Source organism: Syngnathus floridae, chromosome 11 (assembly GCF_059516105.1).
Source record: "Syngnathus floridae isolate MCC-2025c chromosome 11, RoL_Sflo_1.0, whole genome shotgun sequence".
Classification (NCBI taxonomy): Eukaryota; Metazoa; Chordata; class Actinopteri; order Syngnathiformes; family Syngnathidae; genus Syngnathus; species Syngnathus floridae.
Genome location: NC_142423.1, coordinates 14,323,965 through 14,346,293, shown reverse-complemented (window position 1 = coordinate 14,346,293; position 22,329 = coordinate 14,323,965). Strand labels below are relative to the sequence as shown.

The window sequence follows — 22,329 nt, the reverse complement described above, 5'->3', positions numbered from 1 at the left end:
CATTTGTGTTTCGTTCATGCACTGGCTTAACTTATTTTTTGTTTACAGTTACATCAGTTTCCGTTTTACACCTTTATTTTGAAGAGCAGAGATCGCTTTCTTCTACTTCCTGTTTTGCCGACGCTCAACTTCCTGCTCACCTTCTCCTTGTTTCCGAATGGTAAGCTATTTAAACGATGTTTTTACTTGTTGTCATGATTTGTGTTGAAAGTGAGGAGACGTAGTTTATCGTGCCTTTCTTTGTGTTTTTGTGCCGTTGGCCTGTTATGTGTAAAGACGTACTGCGAGGTATATTCGGAAGCTAAGCTGCAGAAACAAGTCAAATTTAGCGCCATTGGAAGCAGGAGGTGTGAGAAAAATAAGCTGGCTGCAGAAACAACTCAAATTTAACGCCCTTGGAAGCACAAGGTATGAGGAAACTAAGTGTATTCTTTATTTGTGTCTGACTGTCATTATTTTCATTTTAATAAGAGCTGCTGTTTGTAATGTTTAAATGTGTAGTTCATAGTTTTCACGGTGACATGACGTTGGTGGTTAAAGAGGAGAGAATTAAAGTGCACCAGTCAAAAATCTCTGCATTTCATGTGAGCCGCTTCAATAATAGATGTTATCAGTTATTTTGAAAATATAACAAGTCTATCTTAAGAGGATTTTTTCCCCAATTGACTTGTGCCACCCAGTGGACATATAGGTTAGGTATCTGATTTTGACTTGCGCTTAAATAAATGAGAAGCATGATCACTTAAGAGGATGTTTAGAAACAAAGTGTTTCTACTTCTGCTTTCAAATAACAAAGAGCTTGACTTGTTTGGGATTTTCTTTATTGAACATAGCAAAAATCTACTGAGGCTGCTGTCCTCTGCCACGCCCAAAGCCGCCTCTCTGAAAAGAGAAAAAAGTTGTTTTATTATTTTTAAAAGGCCTTAACATTAGTGTTCTTGAGACTTGTGTTAGGTAACTCACAAAGTGGAACTCTGTGGCAGCTCCAGCACCAGCCTCTGCTTTCTTGTCAGCACCGGCTGAAAAATTAGAAATGAGTAAATCACCTTGAGCCACAAGTCTATTTTGAATATGATGACTTCCAACACCATTATGATATCCATGTATGTAACAATAGAAGTGGTGCAATACATACGTGGTGCAGCAGATCGTCTGTATGCATCTCGGTCAGACTCTCCACGGTTAAGGCGGGCAGGCCTGTCTCCTTCTGCTCCTGCAAGCACATGATAATTTCATTATTTCTCTAGCACATTGGGTGTAATAATAACATACGCAATGTATACTGTAATATTTATGATTTAAGGGTTAGGTTCAGAAACAAGTGGATTTTTTTTTTTAAAGTGAGCGCTATGAACACTGCAAAATCAGCATTGCACACTTGTCACGTCATGGAGAGGCTATGTATTTATTTTGACAGTGAATGTAAGTAATGCAAGTTTATATGAAAGTTTAAATAAGCTGTGTAGAGAAGATACATTACCAATACAAGCAGTTTTAAGTATTGCTAGGTGCAATTTTTTGGGTTTGTCATAATCTTGCATTTCATCACACTGAACTATGCATGCAACTTCTCACTGCGGTGACACAGCCCCGACATTTTGAAATTTAAGAATTCAAGAATAACTAAATCTTTGTAATTTATCAGGCTTACCCTTGGGCCTGGGCCTGGCGGTCTCGGGGCGGGTCTGGCGACGCAGCGTGGCGGGCACGATCTCCGAGGGCAGGTGAAGGAAGTCCCTTAGGTACTGGATGCCCTCGTTGGTGAGGTACCAGTAGAAGTGGCGCCAGGCAAACTGCTCCTTGACGTAGCCGCACGACTTCAGGGACTGCATGAAGCATGCATGTTAAGTTCAAATCAGTCAGGACGAATGGAGGAATTCAAAAGGTCGTTCATCGGTTCATGGGGCATCGAAATTGCCATTACGAGCCTCACACTCACCTGCATAGCTTTCATAACATGAAGGTTGGGCACGTTCCTGTCGGCAAGCTCGGGATGCTTGGGCAGGTGGACGTCCTTTTTAGCCACCATGACTCCCTCCTTGAAGAGGAGCTCGTAGATGGCAATTCGATTCTTCTTGGGCATCAGCATCTGCTCAGAGGAGACAGAGCGCCGTTAGCATGCTAGCCTGATCGGTTCATTTGCATATTGCGTGTATCTATGTGCTTCGCAGTAGCCCAACAATAAGCATTAGTCCCAAAACAATATCAGCGACTGTCATTTGGTTTTCACATTTTGCATACGCTAGGTACACGTAACGAGGAAGACCAATTCAGCCAGGAAAATGGCAGCCATTAGTGAACATCGTATCTTCTCGTCTTTATATCAGCGGGGTTATAACTGTCACGCTCGAAATATATCGATTGCTTCAACCCGAAGGCATACAAGAGTTGGATGTTGGCCAGGGATTTTTATTAACACTCGCGATGGTCTAGATTTATTTAGATTTGAACACCGGTCACATCTTTACCTTTGCGCTTGAGAGTAGACCGGAGCCGGAAAGAACGGACGTCGTTGATAGGAAGCGTTTATTCTCTCGCTCAGAGCCTCTTTCCGTATGTCGCCCTCATTCGCGGTGGAGTGGAACTGCAGCAGAACTTTTGGCAAAAAATATAAAAATACCATGAGAAAAATAATCTATTTCTTGTGGGTGTTGTAATGGAGAAAATGTTGGACTTTTGATAAGTGAGAATTTTTGGCAATTTTTAATATGTTTTGTACTTTTATGTCTTGAAACCCTAACTGTGATTGGTCTCAGAAACAATGAATTGTCAATTGGGTAGTTTGCTTGACAAAAAAAAAGTAGACGGCAGATTTCAGCGTGCCCTAAGGTTGCGTATTACTTTGTTTTGAAATGACCGTATGCAAAGTCTACTTTATTTTGAAGCAGACAAAGAGCTTCCGGGAAATGCGATTTGTCCACTCTAGCTTGTAGTCAGCCTCCCCCAACCCTCCCACCCCCCAAGCGTCTGACGATGCTGCCCGTCTTGCAGGACTGAAGCGATCAAGTGGATCGTACTTTTTGGTATGTAATATTTTCAAATCATTCATATGATTATTATCCATTAGCTGCCTGCTTGCAATCATTTTACGTGTGCTGTAAGTACGATTAAAACGAAACTTAATTGGAACTCTTCGTTGAACGACATTGCCTGTGAGAATGGAATCCCAATACAGGTATACTTGGGAAAAAAGAATGAAAATAATATTAGCAATCATCATAATATTAACAAATATATCATCTAACACTTTTGTAGACATTATGAAATCGAGTGGGTTTCTGGGAGGTGTCTTTTGAGCCAACGCGATACCTGCTGCTGCGGTGTCACTAGTTTCATTTCCCATTTAAAGTAATTCATTGCAGATTCATGAAAGATGATTAATGGTAAAGCACGAATACATTTAAAAAAAAAAAAACATTGTGCAATCGCGTCTGACCTCCATGTTATGCCTCCCGGTTGGGCTCTGTCCGCGGTTCTGAAATGTCTCAGCATAGGCCTATTGCACGCAATGTTTTAGTAGCTCAAGCAGCTCACTTTTACATGAGTGATGTTTGTGGTGACATTTCACAGTCGCACACATGTTAAGATGAATCCCTGTTGCTTATGTTGTTGCATATTCTCTGCATGAGTAGCTGCAAAAATTACAAGAATAAACAGTAGATGTTTGTTGATCACCAGCTCTGACATTGTACATGCATTTGATTATTTTGTATTATATAAAAAATATTCATGCTTGCAATTTTATTAATATATATTGTAAGTCTTTTTTCTTCCTTTTTCCCTCTTTTATATCATGGAACATTATTCATTCAGTCAGATAGGGATTGAATTTCGGCACTCATTTTACTTGTCTTTGCTGATTGGCTGAAAGTAGTCACATGGTTCTAACTTCATTGTATCCATTTACTTCTAAATACAGTATGTTTCCTTTAAAACTAAAGATGCATGGTTGTATTATTTGTGATCTGTAGTCTGAAAAATTGTAAAAAAAATATTTTTTGCGTAATGTTGATGTATTTGTTATGACTTATTTAAGGAGAAGTATCTCATGGGATGAATTGACTGTCATGTTATTCAGTTACATGAACAGACAGACAGGGCGTCACCGGCTATTAACGTAATTGATAAGAGTCAACCCCAAAGTTGTCTTTTTTGACCTTACCATTACTCACGAAGGACACAATCATCCCATTCTGTGTCTCCTGAGGTCAGAGTGTCAACATCTGCCACTCACTCTTCTCTTCTTTAAGACTACTATAGTCCCTACAAACTGTGGGGTACAAATTTAGAGCTAATTCTGATGATTACAATAGCTGTATTGGGGATCTTTTGTTGTTGTTGTTGTTGATGTTGTTATCCCACAGACATGCAAGGTTCGTCACACGTTGGAATTGAACTATTTATTACTACTACAAAGTACACCTCAACCAAGGCCTAAAACACTTACCAACATCAAGCACCAAGTAATCACATATATGCCGCTTATCAGAAGCTAAGGCAAACTGGAGCAGTCCAAAAAATAAAAAAATAAAAGCTCTTCTTTCCCTTTGGCATAATAGCATGGATAGTTTTATTATTAATACAGTATGGTGGAGGCCATTAACAGCTCATGTCTTCATTGTATTTAAATGGATGTGTTCTGAGGCTATGTATTGACTACATTACACTGAAAGGCTTCAGCCATCCTTATGTACACTTACAATATAACTTATATTAAATGATTCATAAGGTTCATTGATTTCATGCCAGAAGCTGTTTGGGCTGAAGTGTTTTTTCAAAGTAACCGCGACTGAAGATGGTTTCTATTTTATAAACCTCATTGTCATTTATAGTGACGTGCTTATTTGATTCAATTCAAGAAATAAGTAATCGGAGGAAAGGAAAGCTTGGTGTTGCCATGGTGACACTGCATGCATGTAATTGATTCTCATTGGCGTGGAAGGTTTACTTGTGATGACTGACGAATCGGTTCACATTGAATTGTATTATTTATTTTGAAATTGCCTATCAATATCAAAGAGATGACCCTCGAGTTGAAGCCACTCTGCTCAAATTTGCGATGTCATAAATTAGCTTGCACAATGGCGGGAAGGAACACAGAGGTCAGATTGAGCAAGCCCACCCACCCAGGGGAAGAAATCTGATTAGATGACACGCAGATGGCAAGAGCATCTGTCTATGAGTGCTTGTGTGTGTGTCATCTGTATTAGACACTCTCAATTAATCAATGAATCCGTCAGAGGTTAAGTTAGGACAATTTTATGTGTCGAGCTTTGTGGGAACAGTTTTAGGGAAGGCCCTTCACTGTAAAGTCCTGTTTTGTTTAGAAGAAGACATGCATTTGAAAAACAGAAGTAACATCATAAAGGCCTAGTCATTACTATTCTCATAGTTGTCCTTCCCCCCTTTTGATTGGCAGCCGACCCGATAGTGACTCTGTGCCACGTCACCACGGTCTCCCCTCGTCTTTACTCAGTGTTCTTCCTCCTGTGAGCCTCCCTTGCTAATTATTGATGGCTTGATGTGTCTTTGCAATGAAATAGCAAAGTTCACTCTTGCAGTGTGTGTGTTGCATGTGGGTGTGTCGAAGGTGTGTTGCATAGCAGCACTGCTGAGACGAGCAGCAGCGACGTTCTCGAGGTAGTCTAATATTTTTACAGGTATCTTTTCTCATCCAATGTCTGTTTTGTAAATGGTTTTTTATGCTACTTGCTGAAATGTGAACTAGTGTTTAGCACGCCTGCCTCACAGTTCTGAGGTTCGAATCTTGAGTCAGAAACTTTTTTTTGTGCATGCTGTTGTGATAAAAGCGTCTTCAAATCTCTAGATGAAACTTTTTTTTGAACCTATCCTAGCTGCCCAGCTAGTATTTATTGATTGATTGATTGATTGTTTTGGGGGATCTTTATGATAAATACGAGATGACTCACTCTTGCAGAAAATTGATGGGTTATTTGTCATGTTGAGGCTCACTTAAAAGTGATTCTCAAGAGGGTCTTTCCACTGCCTGGTGCTCAGCACTAATGAAATATTTAAAGCCAATAAAATAGTCAGACGGCTAAAAAAATGTATTAGAAATTTTAAGTTGTCAGTAATATTTGCAACTAAATGGCAGCACACATATCTTGTAATGGCAAAATTAAAATGTGATTTCCAGCAAGTATTTCTTTACTATTCTGGGTTTGAATCCCTTGAGCGGCGTTCTACCACAGATCCACGATCGATTCTTGACTCGAAATATCTTTAGTGTGACGGCTTGACTCTCCCCGGCTTTTATGACCACCGTATATATCTCTGCACGCCTTCTATCTGTGCAAACATCTCCTCCACCCTCTGTGTAATCAGCCTCTCAAACGCTGCCTGGAGCATCAAACGACTTCCGCCATAGTTTTTCATACGCTCCAAAGACTTTATTATGTTTTTTATAGTCTATTTATAGGTCTTTTTTATATACATAAGTCTGGAATTACACTGCAGATCCAAGTGCCTAATATGAGTTTCATGCTAGTTACTGTACATCTGGTCGTGCCTTTGTGCCGCTTGTCTCTGTCATGCGCTGTTGTTGTAAAATTGTGAATCCACAAGCTAGCAAAAGGTTGCTTTCTTCACTCGTCCAGTTTCAAGCCATCCTTAAGGAGGATGTCTTTTACATCAAAACAAAACCTGAGGAGCGAGGAGGTGTAACCAGCTTCACACCCAAGCAACACACCCACCAAGTACCCCCCCCCCCCCCCCCCTTCCCGACCGCCTCATTTCACCCCCCTGTGTCCCTCTGGCTCAGCGCTCTGTCAGAACCACTCAAGCTAAACATCGCGGGATTATCGCTCCCTCGCTGAGATACACAAACACACACTTTAGTGCTTCGGGTGGGTTCCGGTTCCTTTCCTCGCTGACTGTTGATGGTCCAAATTGGAGGAGGTTGTTGTCCCAGACCACGTGTCTTCTTTCTCTCCTGGCTGCAGCCTGGGCCGCCGCGAATGGAGGACTGGGGGTAAGCTTTTGTTCAAGCAGGGGGCTGTGTTGCTCTTTGTCTGGTTGAGTTGATGCCTTTAGCTCACCGTATCGGTAGTTGTGGTTCTTTCTCTGAACCCGGTGTCCCTCACGAAGGGGTGAGCAGCATCACCTTTGTTGTCTTCTGTGTTATCAGCTTGGTAATGGTTTGAAAGTAGAAGAATCTGGTTGGTTTGGCCAAACAAAAGCCTCCTCTCGGTGTGAGGCTCTTGGATTAAAGCAGTGTGATAAACACTGTGTCTCATCGCCCAAAGCCACCAACTGGATTTGGACCCCAATTTGTCAATGGAGTGGATTTTAGATTTGGAGGGGAATTACTCTCTCTCGCTCGCTCTCTCTCACTCCAGTGACATCTCTCTCGCCCCCTTCATTGTCAAACGTGTCACGATAGTTGACCCAAATACCCACAGTGCGACCGCCCCACCCCCAAACCACAGATCTATCAAAACACACAATTCTCTTTGTATTGTTTTGCATCTTCCACACTTACCTCGAAATATTTGAACTGTGATGCATTGAAAGAAGTTTTAGTAGGATCTTAACGAACACGAAATGCAATCCCTTGATTGAACAGACCTACATTTGAGTTGTTTTATTGTTTTGCACTTGTTTTTGCATAATGCTAAGGTACTTTTCTGACAACTTCAGACTGTCGATTTTGTCATTGGAATAAACTTTTGCACAATGTAAAGTGTTGGAAGGGATATCATCAATTCTTGAGTCTCCCGATTAATTTGCAACATCAGGCTTGCGCGTTGTTGACGACACGGTGACTCTGCAAGTTTAGGCTTCTCTTGTCCCCCAGGAAATGTCACAGTGAAGATTAATAGCCGGTCTTTCCATATATTGATCTTGGCCCAAGAGGACTGCAAACAGCATTCCAGGGTGAAGAAGCTGCTAGTTTTCTTGATAGTTTCAGCTGTAAACTGAAACTTTGTACTGTTATCAGCTTGTGCACAATTAATTGTGCATAGTTTCAGGATGAGAGCAAACTAATCCTGCAAAATAATATGCAGATATTTTCTGATATTTTAAAAGCAGCTTTACCTGTGAAGGAAATACAAGCAGGATATCAATTTACTAAGTACACAAACCCAGAGATTAAAATATGCAGTGCGGCATTAGAGAGAATCTTCTTATGATGCGGGATTTTTCATCTGCGTTCTCATTTCGTCCTTGCAGCGCTTGAGAGGAGCTAACAAAGACGTCGTTGCCCCACCCCAACCGCCACCATGTCTGGCACCTTTGATGAGTCGGCCAGCCTGGAGGAGAACACCGACAGTTTCTGGGAGGTGAGAACGACGGAATAATGAAAGCTTTTGGTGATTAGCCACCGCCGCCGGAGCATCAAATGAACTCTCACTGAACCGGCCTCAGCTGGGAGCTCTGTGGAAACGGATTAATATCATTATTTTTCATACTGTATGTGGCTTATGCGTCTTTAAAATCATAAATACACTCAGATATCTGTTGTAGTACCTAGATTGACCTGTGAAAGGTAGCATGGTGGCAAGACATCCAGACTGGCAAAAAAAAGTGTTTGCAATCATTAATATTGAACAAGTTGGACATTTACGATTGTCAGTCCAAGCTCTTCCCGGCAGTTTGTGTGGAAAAACAAAATCTCCCGTAATTCTTCCTACACCACAGGATCATTAGCGTAACCTTTCAGAGACACGATAATTGGGACTTTGCTGACTTAAATTGAAAGTGAGGAAGAATGATTCAATTTGGCCCAATTTGCGTACCTCTTGTGTGTTTTCACGATGACACCAACTAGGATTTCCGAGCAGAAGCAACCCACTTGTAACTGGAGTTGCCAGCAGTCATCCATTATTTATGATAGCTGAACACTGTTGAGCAACAACGAGGCCATGCAGCAATTTTGTGGCTTTTCTGCATTCCAGCAAAGTAGGAAGACAAAACTCTTGCATCTCTAACAAGAAGCAGATCAAGAAGGTCATTGAGGCAGTGGCGGGCCAGATCCAGCCCACGGGCCTTTAGTTTGACACCGGTGTTCAATATTGAGAAGAAACTGCACGTGGCCTCCCACTCTGCAGTATTCTGTCGTCAAGCTCATCATTCAGCTGTGCGTTTCGCTGGAGCAGCAAAGGTGTCGTCTTCCACCCTGCCATCATTACATCACAGCGCTTCACTGCATCACAGCGGCGCTGCAGCTCTGCTGACTCAGCTCTCTGCCGTGCCGACGATACGTCTGCACTTGTCCAGTTCATTTCAGGCAGGGGTGTGGTGTCGCTAATTCAAACACCTTCAAGCTGTTAAAGCTCAAAATAGGGAGCATCTCCAAATATTCACCTGTTTGAACTTCTTGTACGTGGCCGTTGAAAATATTGATGTCCATGTGGTCACATCTGAGTTGGAATGTTCTTTTCTATTGGAAAGGTGGGGAACTACAAGCGTACTGTGAGGCGAATCGACGATGGTCACAGACTCTGTAATGACCTCATGAATTGCATCCAGGAGAGAGCTAAGATCGAGAAAGCCTACTCCCAGCAGCTGACTGAGTGGTCCAAGAGATGGAGACAGCTGGTGGACAAAGGTCAGAGGTGTTGAAAGCTTGCAGGTCTGCCAAATGTAGCGCTTCAATGACCATCTCTTTGCACCAGGTCCTCAGTACGGCACGGTAGAACGTGCTTGGATGTCGCTGATGATGGAGGCAGAGAAGGTGAGCGATCTTCATCATGAAGTGAAGAACAACCTGATGAGCGAGGACTTTGAGAAAGTGAAGAACTGGCAGAAGGACTCATACCATAAACAGATGATGGGAGGCTTTAAGGAAACCAAAGAGGCAGATGAAGGATTCAAAAAAGCCCAGAAGCCCTGGGCTAAAAAGTTGAAGGAGGTAAGGGAACCTGAGGGCGATGTTCCTGTGTCCCAATATCAGCTGTGAACAACACTGTTGGAGATTAGTTGGTTCTTTTCTTCTTATGACCCTAACTATCGCCCTACTTGACCATGACCCGTTTGCAAGCATTTCTTTTGTCATCTTTCCCGTCAGCTTGAGGCCGCCAAAAAGTCATACCACGTGGCCTGCAAAGAGGAGAAGCTGGCATCTACCAGGGAGGCCAACGGCAAGAGCGACGCTTCAGTGACTGCCGACCAGCTGAAGAAACTCCACGAGAAAGTGGACAAGTGTAAACTGGATTCACTGAAGGTGAGCACATGCAGGTACATCTGTGACCTCCAGTCTTAAGAGCAGAGCAGAAGGTGAATTGTTGTTATCAACGTTGTTAATGTGTGACTCACTCCTGCACCTTCACCTCCTCTCTCCAAGTCTTTGTTAAGACTATAACTTCAGCAAAGATCAGCTGTCCTTTGACCTTTGAACCATTGAGCAGTGATTGTTTGGGCTTTTTATGTTCAGGCCAAGGAAAAGTACGAAAAAGCTCTGGACGAGCTTAATAAGTGCACGCCTCAGTACATGGAGAACATGGAGCAGGTCTTTGACCAGAGTCAGCAGTTTGAAGAGAAGAGGCTGAACTTTCTCAGGGAGGTGTTGCTGGACGTCAAGCGCCACCTCAACCTCACAGAGAACCAAAGGTTGATGATGACTGAGTCGATCATGAGAACTTTTCTTTACAACTAACTCTGAACATTGTCTTTGCACAGATATGAGACAGTGTACGAGGAACTCGAACACACCATCACATCGGCCAGCGCTCAAAAAGATCTACAGTGGTTTAACGACAACCACGGCCCCGGCATGCACATGACCTGGCCACAGTTTGAAGTACCGTCACCGTGTCTTGTCGGCATCAGCGCACCACCTGATGGCAGCGTTCTGATCATTTCTACTGATTTGTTTTCCAGGAGTACAACCCAGAGCTTACCCACAGCATCACCAAGAAGGAAAAGTCAAAGAAAGGCAGCGATTCCATCATGTTGACCAATGTCACGGCCGCAGTTGACCAGGCCCAAGCCGGAGACGAGGGAAAGTGAGGAAGTCTTCTTCTGAGGATCCCCAATTTACAACTGTGGGCAGTGATGAAACAAAATGAAAATAAAAAAACTCCAAGCTGGAATGTGCCGTTACTTACAGAGCAGCTCATAATTGCAGTCAATATTTTGTGTGAAACACAGTAAGAACCGCACAGACCTTCTCTTTCCTTGGCCAACAAAGAAATGGTTTATATAGTACAGATCAGATCAAGTGGAATACATCAGAGGTTCTAGGACAATAAGTCTCTTCTTCTTTGATTCTTTTAGCATGAGCAGCTACGAAAAGAACCAGGCGCACAGGGCTTCCAACGAGTGGTCAGACGAAGACCAGACGGCGCCAAACTCGGCAGGCGACACCAACGGCGCCGCTAACCCTTTTGACGACGACTCGGCCAATGGCGTCAGAGTGCGAGCGCTGTACGACTATGAAGGCCAAGAACAGGACGAGCTCAGCTTCCGAGCAGGTACTTGTCACATGGTATGCAGACTGTGGATTCGTTGCTTCTTACTGTTTTACATTCTCAACCAAGGTGACACACTGACAAAACTGGAGGAGGAGGACGAGCAGGGCTGGTGCAAAGGTCGCCTGGACAGCGGCCAGCTGGGTCTCTACCCGGCTAACTACGTGGAGCCCATCTAAAACTCACTGCCATGGACGCTGGGGAAAAAAACTCTTAACTGGACTGAATGGTCCAAGTGTGGATGCACATTGACATCCTTTTTCGAGCTCCCGGTTTCCCCATTCGGTATCATGCAACTCCTAATTTTGCATTTCTAGGAGACGTACGTTCCTCAAAGCGGTGCCTGGATTAGCAAGAACGAGCTATGCATTGTGCATTCCGTGTATATATTTACATTGTTGTTTTTTTTTAATCATCTGGATGCTTGTACAGAGTTCATACCTGTTTTCTGTCATTGTGAGTTCTTGACATGTTTAGCCTTAAAGGGAGATTCCAATTTGAGATCTCACGCTACAGACAGACTTGTTTAGCATTCACGTTCCACACCTTCAGCGAACCTAACGCTTGTTTTTCGAATGTGGGAGGGAATGTAGAACCACAAAAATGTGAGGCACATTTGCTGACCACTAGGGCAGCTTGCTGCCAATCACTCAACAACTGCGTGGCAAAAAATGAAAATGCTTTGACATTTTTATGCTGAGTTTAGTGGTACGGATGTGGAGCGGTGTCCGGACGGAGTTGCGTGTCCAGAAATGTGCACCCGTGAGACGGCAAGATCACGTGACTTCACGCCGATGAGTTCATTTGCCGCCATAGCAACCTTGTATACTTGGAAACAATAGCCACACATTTATATAAATACACATTTTGGCCATCATTTCTGGGACTTTGACTTTTCTATTGTGGTTAAGTACATTTTGTGTTTAAATAATAGTGTTAGTTTGTCATGATTAATTTATTTGTAGCCCATTTTTAAAATTTTAAATGTTCGACTCATGTCACTCTGTTAGCTTCCCAAGACAACATACATTTTTAATCATCATTTGATCTATATCTAATAAATAGGTTTGTATCTGTCTTTTTTATAATGGTTTTGAATTATACTGGATCTGAGTCCGCACGGAGGCCGTTCCACATTCGTTTGGCAATCTGTGAACACTTGTAGCAATTTGACTGTTTTTGTGTTAAGTCAACCATGTACAAGAGATTTTTGTTTTTGCAGCTCCAGCCTTCCTGTGCGCCGTTTGCATGTTCCCCCCTTGGCTGCGTGGGTTTCCTCCTGGTTCTACGATTTCATCCCACATTCTAAAAAGGTGAATTGAGCACTCTAAATTGTCCTTAAGTGGTTGTCTATATGTGCCCAGCAATTGGCTGTCAACCAGTGAAATGGATGACTTATCTGAACAGCACATTTTTCATTTTTCAGTCAGACCTGTGTTTCCAAAACTGGGTCATCTCTTAATTTGGGGCTCTGATGGAAAGCTGTTGCTCTTCAAATCTTGTCAGTACTTTTTGGGCTGTGTATTCTCATTCTATGTCGAGCATGAGCTTGTGTACAATATATGTTGTGATTGAATTCATGGAAAGAAGATTTCAGGTAGCTTGTCTGCAAGAAGGATGTTTATATATTAACTTTTTGATTTTATTTTCGTTTATTTTGACTATTTTGTCTCCTTTTAATTGTTTTTGTTTTTTGTTACATTTTTTATTTTGTTGTGTTGAAATGTTATTTTTATTTCATTCATTTTTTTTTTTATTGTATTTTTGTTTGAATTTTGTTTGTATTATATGCTATTTGAATTTAATCCTATTTAGTTCTTGGTATGAAATTTTGTTTCATACTGATTATTTTTTTCCATTTCTGTTCTTCTTATTGTTTTTCTTCTTATCTGTTCTTATTTCATTTCCTTCTTTTTCTTGCATTTAATTCTTATAATTTCATCTTGGGTCTTTAGCCAACTTTAGACCCTGCCTTCATCTTTTAAGCATCCATTATGCAATCCACAAAGCTGCCTCCGCTTCTCCAGCGCCTTTTTACTTCTTTGAAAGATCCCCTTTTCTTGTTTACAAGCAGTTCTATGACAGAATATGACCTCAACTTAATTGCCTCCACTTTTGCCCATCACATAGAGGCCAGGCCTCATGTTGGAGCAGACAGACATGCGTGTGTGTTTCCCGAGCCTGCTGGGGAGTCTACGGGTGTCAAGGGTGAACCTTACACCGTGCCTGGTGTTATCTTACTTAGCGAGCTGCAGAGAAAGCTGCAGAGGAATCACTGAAACATTCATGAGCTTTTCTTGCGCAAGAATCAAGCTCGTTGAAAACAAAATGTCTTTTTTTGCTTGCAGGTGAGAATTCACTACTTTGACTTTGCAACTCTGGTTACTTTAACACCCCAAACAGGGAGGTGTTGTTGTTGTTTTTCCTCCTTTGAGTGGCTGCATCCATAACGATGGGTCTGTAATCACACTGGAATGAAACTGTGTCTTAAATTAAAAAAAAAAAAAAGACGTCAGAAACAACCTCTTCCTGCTTTCTGAGTGCAGTAATATAACTGACTAACTTGTTTTGCCTCTAGAGGTCACTTTTTATCCAAGTTGAACTAGATTAGACTCTTACCACCATCTCTCTCTTTTTCTCTCGCTCTGACTTCGTCTCTCTCTCTCGCTCCATCGCTCTGGTTTAACGTGATATAAACAAAATGTAGATCATCATACGGACAAGTTGCGTCTTCATTGAAAAAATATTTAATGACCAATAGAAAGTCATACAATCACCTGAAGTGACTTTATTAGTTGTGGCACTCATATTAGTTCAGAAACGACATTGCACATATATACACAATTTCTACACTGGCATATAAAATGTTTCTTTTACCCCCATTTTGTGCTTCATTGTAAGATCATAGGAATGAATAACAAGATTAGAAAATGTTGTTTCTCTTGGAGTTCTTTGACTCTCAATGTTAAGCGCCCATAACCTGCTAAGCGTTTTTTTTGGGTGTGGGAAGAAAAGCCACACCGCAAAGCCTTCGCTGAGATTCGAATCCAGAATCTCAGAACTGTGAGGCAGAGGCGCGACTCACTATCCAATGTACTTCCATACTTAAAATCACTCGGTAAATAAAAACCAAGGCAAAAATAAACAGGCAGTTTGTGCTTAAGGCAATATTGACTTGCAGGTTGTTGTATTAGACAGTCCTGATTGTTTGCTGGATGTGTCTTGCCTGACACACATGAAGTGTTTTGTGCTTTTTGCATCACACGGGGTGCACAAACTGGTACACGAGCCTCTGAGAGACGTCCGGTTTGCGGATAATGCCCTTCTTGTAGTACTGCCGGATGGAACGGCTCAGCTTGTCGTAGTTCATGGCCGGCCGGTTCTTCCTCAGGCCCCACAGTCGAGCCACGTGGGCCGAATCCTCGATCTTAAAAATACCTTATGAGGACAAAGACGTTTATGAAATTATTTCATCAAAACAATGCACAAATATTCAACATTCTATTTGATTTTAATGAAATGTATTGATACTTTCTATTTGTATTGTTTAATAGTATTTTACATGAAATATACAGGGAATTCTGAATGTATTAACAGTATGCAATACCAATATAAATATTCCTGTGAAAACTATGTTCACAATATACATTTTTATCAACTGTTCCGTTCCCACAAACATTTGCCCTATGTGAATTTGAAACCAATGATAATATACAAGTACCTTTGTCTTTGTTGAGCCAGCGGATGCAGCGTCCGTAGTTGTGAGGTTTGAGCAGAAGTTCCCGAAGGAATTGCCACAAGTGGATTGGTTGACCCGAACAGGAAGAATCTGCCTCGGACCAAAGCTCCTCAGGACCTATGTGTGTATGTTTATAAATAATTCATTCAAATGAAAACAATGAATGCATCCATTTATTTACATCCCTTTCTTTGTTCATGTTTGCCCTGCCCCAGGTTCTGGTAAAACCATGTTATGCCACTAGGTGATCAAATAGAGATGCACAGGTTAAAGGTTGACTCCATGTGTCTTCAGCCACCTACCTGGACTTTTGTTGTCTCCAACTGTGCATCTCTCTTTCATCCAGGCAGCTGCAAAGAAAATAACGATTAAGTTTCATGCCATGTGCCAATGCAGCTTTGTAACTCACTTGACTTCCATATGTCCAGGTGCGCGTGCAACGTGTCCCCGCACTGCGGCGAGCGCTGGCGGAAATCCTCCTCGCTCATGGCGCACAGGTCCTTTCCTGTCAGCTCCTGGAAGGTCCTCCCGGCGTGAGGAAGTCGGTACAGGTGCTCCGTCCACAGTAGCCACTTCTGAACGTTACCAACGTTCCACTCCATCGGGTCTAACCCAACAAATAAAGGTCAGTGACATACTCTAGTTTGGTTGGTTGGTTGGTTGGTTGGTTGGTTGGTTGGTTGGTTGGTTGGTTGGTTGGTTGGTTGGTTGGTTGGTTGGTTGGTTGGTTGGTTGGTTGGTTGGTTGGTTGGTTGGTTGGTTGGTTGGTTGGTTGGTTGGTTGGTTGGTTGGTTGGTTGGTTGGTTGGTTGGTTGGTTAACTAACAGCTAACCAATACGAGACAATGAGAATGCGGCAGCTGAAATAACCAAGTTGGGTCAGTAAAATTGCCTTTTTTCTGCCAATTTCCCTCTCCTCTTTCTGCACGATAGCTGCAAAGTCAACACACTTTTTACGACGACGCCTTTATGACAGCTTACACAAGTGTTCAAGAGCCTTGGCTGATGTTTGAGGAGGCCTCGCCCACACCGGGAAGGACTGTGTACACGTTGAATGCGGCTGTCACGACCTGACAGAAGCGATGCAAAGGTCAGGATTAAACACATCCTGGTGCGGGCAAACACGGCTTTTCCACACTCGGGATATGATGGAGGAGATCTGTCATGCCGGATGAGCTGTGTTGATTTTAGGACTAAGTTCCAGTAGCTTAGATATCTCAGAATAAATATGGCCTTCGCAGGAAAGAACTTCTTAAACATGTTATGGAAAACTCTTTGTTAAGTTACCATGTCGGTTGGGGCAGGGGGAGGGGGGGGGTCACCTCCCTTCTGCTGATGAAGGTTGTAGGAGTAATTGTCTGTGAGGGATGAAGTATAGGTGGATGCACCTACAGTGAGGGCAAGCTCCTCCAGAAGTTGTCAATTTAGGGGAGGGTGTTTCGGGGGAACAGTGAAAGTATGAGAGTCAGAAAGAATGAGAGTCACCCCTCAGTCTGTCCTTCCAGTGGTTAGATAAAGCTACGTACCTGGCGTGATGTTGAGCAGTTTGCAGGCCGTCTCGATGTCCTTGAGCACCTCGCCCACCACCATGCTCTGCACTTGCTCCAGAGAGCGCTCGTCCTCAGCGCCGTCCATCCCTGGGGAGAGTCCCTGCCCCTGGCTGTCGATGACGGGGCATTGCTCCGGCTCATCTCGGTGCGCATCCATGCGAGTCACGTTTGGGGAGGTCTCAGACACCTTGACGAGCCAAGCGGCGTCCTCCGTGGCGAGCATGTCAAAGCAGGGCAGGTAGAGGCCTGGCATGCTGTTTGTCTTGGCCTCCACCAGGTCCCACTCTTCTCCGGAATCCCTGTTTCGTTCCAAGGTGGTTAGGGAGTCCTCTGGCATTCCGATGCGGGATCCATAAACTGTAATTTCCGCTAAACTTCCAATGGAATTTGACATAATGGATACCTGTGAATGGAACAGGCAGGCAGCAGTGAAGCCATGAACTTTGGGCCGCATTTCCACCTCAGCACAAGATATGAAATTGTTTAAGTATAATATTTAATTTAAAACATTTAGTAAGTATAATATTTGTTTATTTTGATAATAATAATAATAATCTGTTACTTGATTATATTATATTTCTTTAAAAGCATAAACATATTTAAAATATCTTTTAGTACAATAATTCATAGTAAATTATGAATTTAATATTATTTTTACAAATAATTTACTGTTACTATATGGAATAAAATAATACATAATATATTTATACAGCTATTAGATCACTATCATCAGAATAATAATTATTTGTAAAATGTTGCTCTAAGCGGCACTTGCATTTAATGATGGGTTTCCAAGCTCATCTCTATTGATTGATAACAACTCACAAAAAGATCCTCGAGTGTTGTTTCAGTCCCTTTCAAGCTTGAAATAACCTCAGTTGTCTTGTCAATTCCTAAATTAAATCCATTGGCAATACTTCAATCCAGTCGGTTCCGAGCATGGCGTCCACCGAGGAGTTCCATTGCAACGTCAGGCAAGAGCCAAAATGATGAGCTGCCTTAAATAGCCAAATACAGACGAGGTGTTGTTGGGGTGGGTCTTGGGGGACTGACCCCGCAGAGGCTTTAAGCCAGGCATGAGGCAAACTGGATTGGGCTAAATTTGTGGGTCAATGGTACAGAATAGTGGCTGTGTTGGGGGTAGCTGACCCGCTTCAGCCGCTTGACTTTCAAGGTGCCATCCGGGCAGCGGCCTTGTGGCTCTGCTGTCAGCTGGAGCTTTTTTAATCAAACTCGGCTCACGTAATGTGCTGGAACGCTTCACGTTATGGAAAATAGGAAACAAGGTAGACCTGTTTTTTTCTTCTTTTACGATAGGCGCACAAGCGTCGCAAGTGTTCTTTTATGGACCTCAGCTGTAGTCATCTCAGACCAATGGACGTCACGATGTGTACCCGACACAGGTGGCATACGAGAAGGCACTGGGCCGGCGTCTTATCAGCAATAAAGAGATGCTTCGCAGAGCACATGTGCTCTGTTTGTCCATATCCGCAAAGAATTCAAGTCACAATATGAAGAAATGATCAAGACCACCCGGCAGGCTCCGGAAGACCTCAGAAAGCCTTTAAGATAACCAGCTGTGGTTTCACATGCACTAAAATCCCACCGTTAATCAGTGAGTTGATCTGGCAGGCAATTGCTGAATCGGTCAATTGATTCGTTTGTCATTAAGTTAATAGCAAATTAAGCAAATTATTCAGTTATAGTTCATCAGTCGACAATCTGTTGGTCGATTGCCTAGTTAGTTGGTAAGTGTTAGTTAGGGAGGGGTGACACGGTTAGTCAGTGCAGTCATTAAGTTTGTTAGTCAGTCGGTTCGTTAGGCAGCAGTTCACTCAGTCTATGGGTAAGTGAGTCAGTCAAGTCAGTTCATTAGTTTGTCAGCTAGTTAAGAGTCAGTCGTTTAGTTACTCTGGTTGGTCAGGTTGGCAGTTTGTTTTCATGATGTCATTTAGTCGGACCATCAGTTTGTCAGCCAGTTAGTTGGTGAGTCAGTAACTTAGTCGGTCTCAAAATTTTTTCCAATTCCTTAAAAAGTGATGCTTTTATTTCTGTGCATGCTTGTCTCCTTAAACTTGAATTAAGTTATTCATCACACTTAAAAAAAGAAGCTGCCCCCTCACGGTGTGTGATTCATTGATGCAGAGCCCCCCCACTGTAAAGTCGCCTCCTCATCTTCCTTTTATCTCCTTTTGTGTTGCCTCTAAGGCACATTTGAGTCTTTCTCTGCAGCCCGCCGCCGCTGCTGCTGTGTGTCAACTCTGGTCTGCGACAGCTTGTCCTAAGCACATTAGCAAAGCAAATTTAGTCATATTAACTTCTTCAAAACGGAAGACGGGGTGCCGCTAAAAGGTTTCCGTGGGGCACGGAGGCTTAAATCCCTGACTGATCTCTAAATGAGTTTGGTCAAGAAGCTCATATTCATTTCAGGAGCATTAGACTCCATTTGCTCAGCAAAGTCAGAGTCCCCACTGTGGGAGGGAAGCGCATCTTTTCCGCATAGGCGCTCCTATTCAGTCGGAAGACGGCGACGGCGTCGTGTTGGCTCGTGAGTGAACGATTCGTCCGAAAGAAAGACTCCTTTCACTTCCTAAAGTGATTCGTTCTTTTTTCAGTTCATATGACTTCAACCAGTAGGTGTCGATAATGCGCATTGAAGCTGGTGTCACCTCGCCGTAAAACAAAACAAAGAAGAAAATGATATAAATTCCCGTTCGCGAACGGGTTGCGAATTGCATTTCCGTTCATCAACTGAACGGATTTGTCATTGAACGAGTCAGTGAGTGATTTCTGCTTTCCTTCTCATTTCAGTGAACATGTTGCGTGTCCCTCCTGGCGTGAACTATGTAAGCCAGAATGTCGATTTGGCAAGGAAAGAAAGAACCACTCACTGAAACACCACTTCTTTAATGCACGTTTTCTCCAAGCTAACGGCTAACTTTAGTCACTAAAGTTAGCCGTTAGCTTCATGCACTAAAGTTTAGTGCATGAAGGGATGCGCCGCTATGCAACAACGGGGAGATTATGCTTCTCTTTGGGTCATCTTTATTTTATAACCCGTTTAGTAGTTTTTAAATAACGTGCATGCATATATACGCCTAAACATTGTTATCCAATATGACCATGATTTTTCCCTAATGAAGTGGCCTGTGATTAGGTGCACCTGAAAATGGCGGTGTACCTAACGGAGTGTCCGATTGTGTGTCGGGGGGGATTCGTTGAACGATTTGTTTGCGTGAACTGATTCCAAAGATTCAGTTTATTTAAAAGAACTGGAATGCACATCACTACTACGGCTTGCTTGAGGCCGTCTTTTGCTGGCTGTGCATGATTAGATTTCTCGCTACGACATTTACCTGCCAACACGCTAAGAACAAACAAAAAATGCATTTCAGGGTTTTAAGACAGATTCTTTAAGAGAATGTTGTTATTTCCAAGAATTATTTGTAGTGGATACGTCATGCTTAAAAAAAAGACCAATTCTGGCTTTCAAGTGGACGTCAACCCCAAAGTTTTCTTTACAATAAATTGTTGTATGTGGTTCCACTAGTCTAAACACAATATTTTGATTAACATTATTTTGTAGATTGAGTTAAGCAGCAAAATTCAGTTTTCAAGCTGAGCCGTGATTTGCTGTCTACTTCTACTAAAAGTTTTATAAATAATTTGACCACTTTTTTTTCTTTTAGCAAAAGTCCATGTATTTGACTATGGTACCAGCTGGTCACCAATGTTCCCCCCGCCGTGCAGAAAGACTCAACTTGTTGAGCTTACAATTAACCCATTAGGTCCTCGTTCATCATCACGACAGCCAAGTGTTTAGATGTGAGTTAATGAGTAGAAGATGACCGTGCATGCGTGCGTCTTTTTTGTCTTGGCGTAGAAAGTCTTAGGGCTATCCTAAAAGTAGTAAAAACTCAAGATAAAATAAATTAAATAACAATCACCCAAACAATAAATAAAATAATAATGAGGTTTGGAAAGGTCATTTTTGTCAAATGTATTCAAATAACAATACAAGTACATTTTAAATATTTTAAAATAACATTGCAAAAATAAATGAAATGAAATGAATTCTCACTTTGCCTTAGTAGTTTTCAATGCTTAAAAATAGAGTTAATTATTTTTGGGTGTGAAATGAAATGAAAGAGATTCACATCGAACAAAACAAGTATTACACCAGGTATTAAAAACAAAATTATGCAAGTTTATTAAATCAAATATTGATATCATTTTTGTTTCAGCCAAATATTTTGCAGTCAACATAAGTGGATGACCTCTTACCTGGGTTGGGATTCTCCAGCCGATGCTGTTGACTGTCACAAGATGAAGTGATGCGCTAGGTGGCGTTAAGATGCAATCAAGTGTGACCACCTGAGGCCGTTGCTTTGGGATGAGGGTGCATTGGGAAAAACAAAACGGGATGTGGGGGCAATGCTGGCAGCTTCGATATATTGATATGTTAATATTAATGATGTGGGTTAGGTTGAGAGTCTCAGCCAGAAGGCCACCTGCACACTGGCCTGGAGTCAAAACACCTGCCAGGGAGGAGGCCAAGAGCGAAGGAATTCCACCTCCATTGACAGCCATTCCAATTTATAGGGCTGCCTCATTTACCTATGCACACAAGTTGTCGTGTGTGTGTGTAGGTGTGTGTGTGTGCACATCAGATCGGGTGGATGAAAGTGAAATGAGAGCATCATCAGCCAGTATGTGTGTGTACGTGTATTCGCCTACTTGCTTTGCTTTAGGGTTAATTTTGCAATTAAATGTTTAGGCACAAGTGATTTGCAAATGTCACCCGGCACCAGGTAACTGCGCTGCAAAAATTATTACAGGTGTCATACACTTGCTAAAATACCAAGATGAATTAATGCACGGGGTCAGAAGATAGAGGACATGAATCAAAATGCCATACTGTGCAAAAAGGCCAAGGGATTGGCAAGATAGCATGTTAGCTTTTGGCTTTAGTCATTTGCATGGCAGTTTCTCCGAGTGGCATGTGAACTGTCTTTTGGACGAGGAACAACATTGACACGCTTCAGCGCTGGCGAGCTAACAGAAGCTAACAGGCGTGGATGAGTCATGAGCAGGTGTACCCTGTGTCAACAAGGGGACGTGACCTCTCCCGCCCAGGCTCCCCCAGAGGAATCGACAAACACCCTTTGGCTGAAGGCAATGGTGATTTTTAGAGAGGTCAAAGGTGACGTGATGCTGCATTCCACAGCCTTACCGTACCACGCAGCAGCTTGCAGGATCACAGCGTGAACCCTTTAGTAATTATATTTCCTACAAGAATATACTATTACAATACATACTGTAATATACTGCAGTGTGAATGTAGCCAAGGTTTTATTGTGTGTGTTTTTGTTTTTTTTTGGACTTTATTTTGAGGTCACCAAATATCCACTGAAGGCTCAGGCTCGGACTTTTAGTAAATGTAGTTAATATATTTTTGAAAGTCACATGGGTATTTTTTAATGACATCAATTAAGTCAAGTTGATTTACAATCAAAATAGGTAATTTATTTTTTAGCAAAAAGAGAAGTCGAATAATAGCAAGACCAAATGTCATTTTGTCATTTATCACGACCAAGGCGTTCACTCCT

The 22,329-nt window shown here is 42.4% G+C and overlaps 3 protein-coding genes across 7 annotated transcripts; 1 reads left to right on the top strand and 2 right to left on the bottom strand.

Moving 5' to 3' along the window:
• Window positions 1-96: 96 nt before the first annotated feature.
• pacsin1b (protein kinase C and casein kinase substrate in neurons 1b) lies at window positions 97-12,515 on the top strand. Of its 5 annotated transcripts, XM_088389648.1 has the most exons (11): window positions 97-160; window positions 277-408; window positions 8,194-8,303; window positions 9,415-9,571; window positions 9,639-9,874; window positions 10,031-10,186; window positions 10,397-10,572; window positions 10,642-10,762; window positions 10,843-10,967; window positions 11,239-11,435; window positions 11,502-12,515. In XM_088389648.1, the coding sequence occupies exons 3-11, from the start codon at window positions 8,244-8,246 to the stop codon at window positions 11,609-11,611; spliced, it is 1,338 nt and encodes a 445-aa protein (XP_088245774.1). In that variant the 5' UTR covers window positions 97-160; window positions 277-408; window positions 8,194-8,243; the 3' UTR covers window positions 11,612-12,515. The 5 variants fall into 5 exon arrangements, with proteins under 5 accessions (XP_088245774.1, XP_088245776.1, XP_088245775.1 ...); XM_088389650.1 differs by lacking the exon at window positions 277-408 and having other exon boundaries at window positions 120-160; XM_088389649.1 differs by lacking the exons at window positions 97-160; window positions 277-408 and adding an exon at window positions 1,927-3,023.
• On the bottom strand, window positions 805-2,560 carry rps10 (ribosomal protein S10). Its single transcript, XM_088389655.1, has 6 exons — window positions 2,469-2,560; window positions 1,940-2,089; window positions 1,652-1,826; window positions 1,136-1,213; window positions 964-1,019; window positions 805-882 (listed from the first exon to the last, which is right to left on the bottom strand). The coding sequence occupies exons 2-6, from the start codon at window positions 2,087-2,089 to the stop codon at window positions 841-843; spliced, it is 501 nt and encodes a 166-aa protein (XP_088245781.1). The 5' UTR covers window positions 2,469-2,560; the 3' UTR covers window positions 805-840.
• A 1,648-nt stretch (window positions 12,516-14,163) lies between the features above and the next one.
• Window positions 14,164-21,286, bottom strand: spdef (SAM pointed domain containing ets transcription factor). The gene is made up of 6 exons (XM_088389654.1): window positions 21,005-21,286; window positions 16,697-17,123; window positions 15,581-15,778; window positions 15,474-15,521; window positions 15,154-15,288; window positions 14,164-14,870 (listed from the first exon to the last, which is right to left on the bottom strand). The coding sequence occupies exons 2-6, from the start codon at window positions 17,112-17,114 to the stop codon at window positions 14,692-14,694; spliced, it is 978 nt and encodes a 325-aa protein (XP_088245780.1). The 5' UTR covers window positions 17,115-17,123; window positions 21,005-21,286; the 3' UTR covers window positions 14,164-14,691.
• Window positions 21,287-22,329: the final 1,043 nt, after the last annotated feature.

Excerpts from the sequence above, each read along its gene's own strand:
- rps10 (XM_088389655.1), bottom strand. The coding sequence starts at position 2,089 with ATGCTGATGCCCAAGAAGAATCGAATTGCCATCTACGAGCTCCTCTTC. Across the intron at positions 1,827-1,939 it reads ATGTTATGAAAGCTATGCAG|TCCCTGAAGTCGTGCGGCTA; the intron begins GTGAGTGTGAGG and ends TGCTTCATGCAG. Across the intron at positions 883-963 it reads CTGCCACAGAGTTCCACTTT|AGAGGCGGCTTTGGGCGTGG; the intron begins GTGAGTTACCTA and ends TTCTCTTTTCAG.
- pacsin1b (XM_088389648.1), top strand. The coding sequence starts at position 8,244 with ATGTCTGGCACCTTTGATGAGTCGGCCAGCCTGGAGGAGAACACCGAC. Across the intron at positions 10,573-10,641 it reads AACCTCACAGAGAACCAAAG|ATATGAGACAGTGTACGAGG; the intron begins GTTGATGATGAC and ends GTCTTTGCACAG. Across the intron at positions 10,968-11,238 it reads CAAGCCGGAGACGAGGGAAA|CATGAGCAGCTACGAAAAGA; the intron begins GTGAGGAAGTCT and ends TGATTCTTTTAG.
- spdef (XM_088389654.1), bottom strand. The coding sequence starts at position 17,114 with ATGTCAAATTCCATTGGAAGTTTAGCGGAAATTACAGTTTATGGATCC. Across the intron at positions 15,779-16,696 it reads ACTGCTCAACATCACGCCAG|ACCCGATGGAGTGGAACGTT; the intron begins GTACGTAGCTTT and ends TTGTTGGGTTAG. Across the intron at positions 14,871-15,153 it reads CTGGCTCAACAAAGACAAAG|GTATTTTTAAGATCGAGGAT; the intron begins GTACTTGTATAT and ends TGTCCTCATAAG.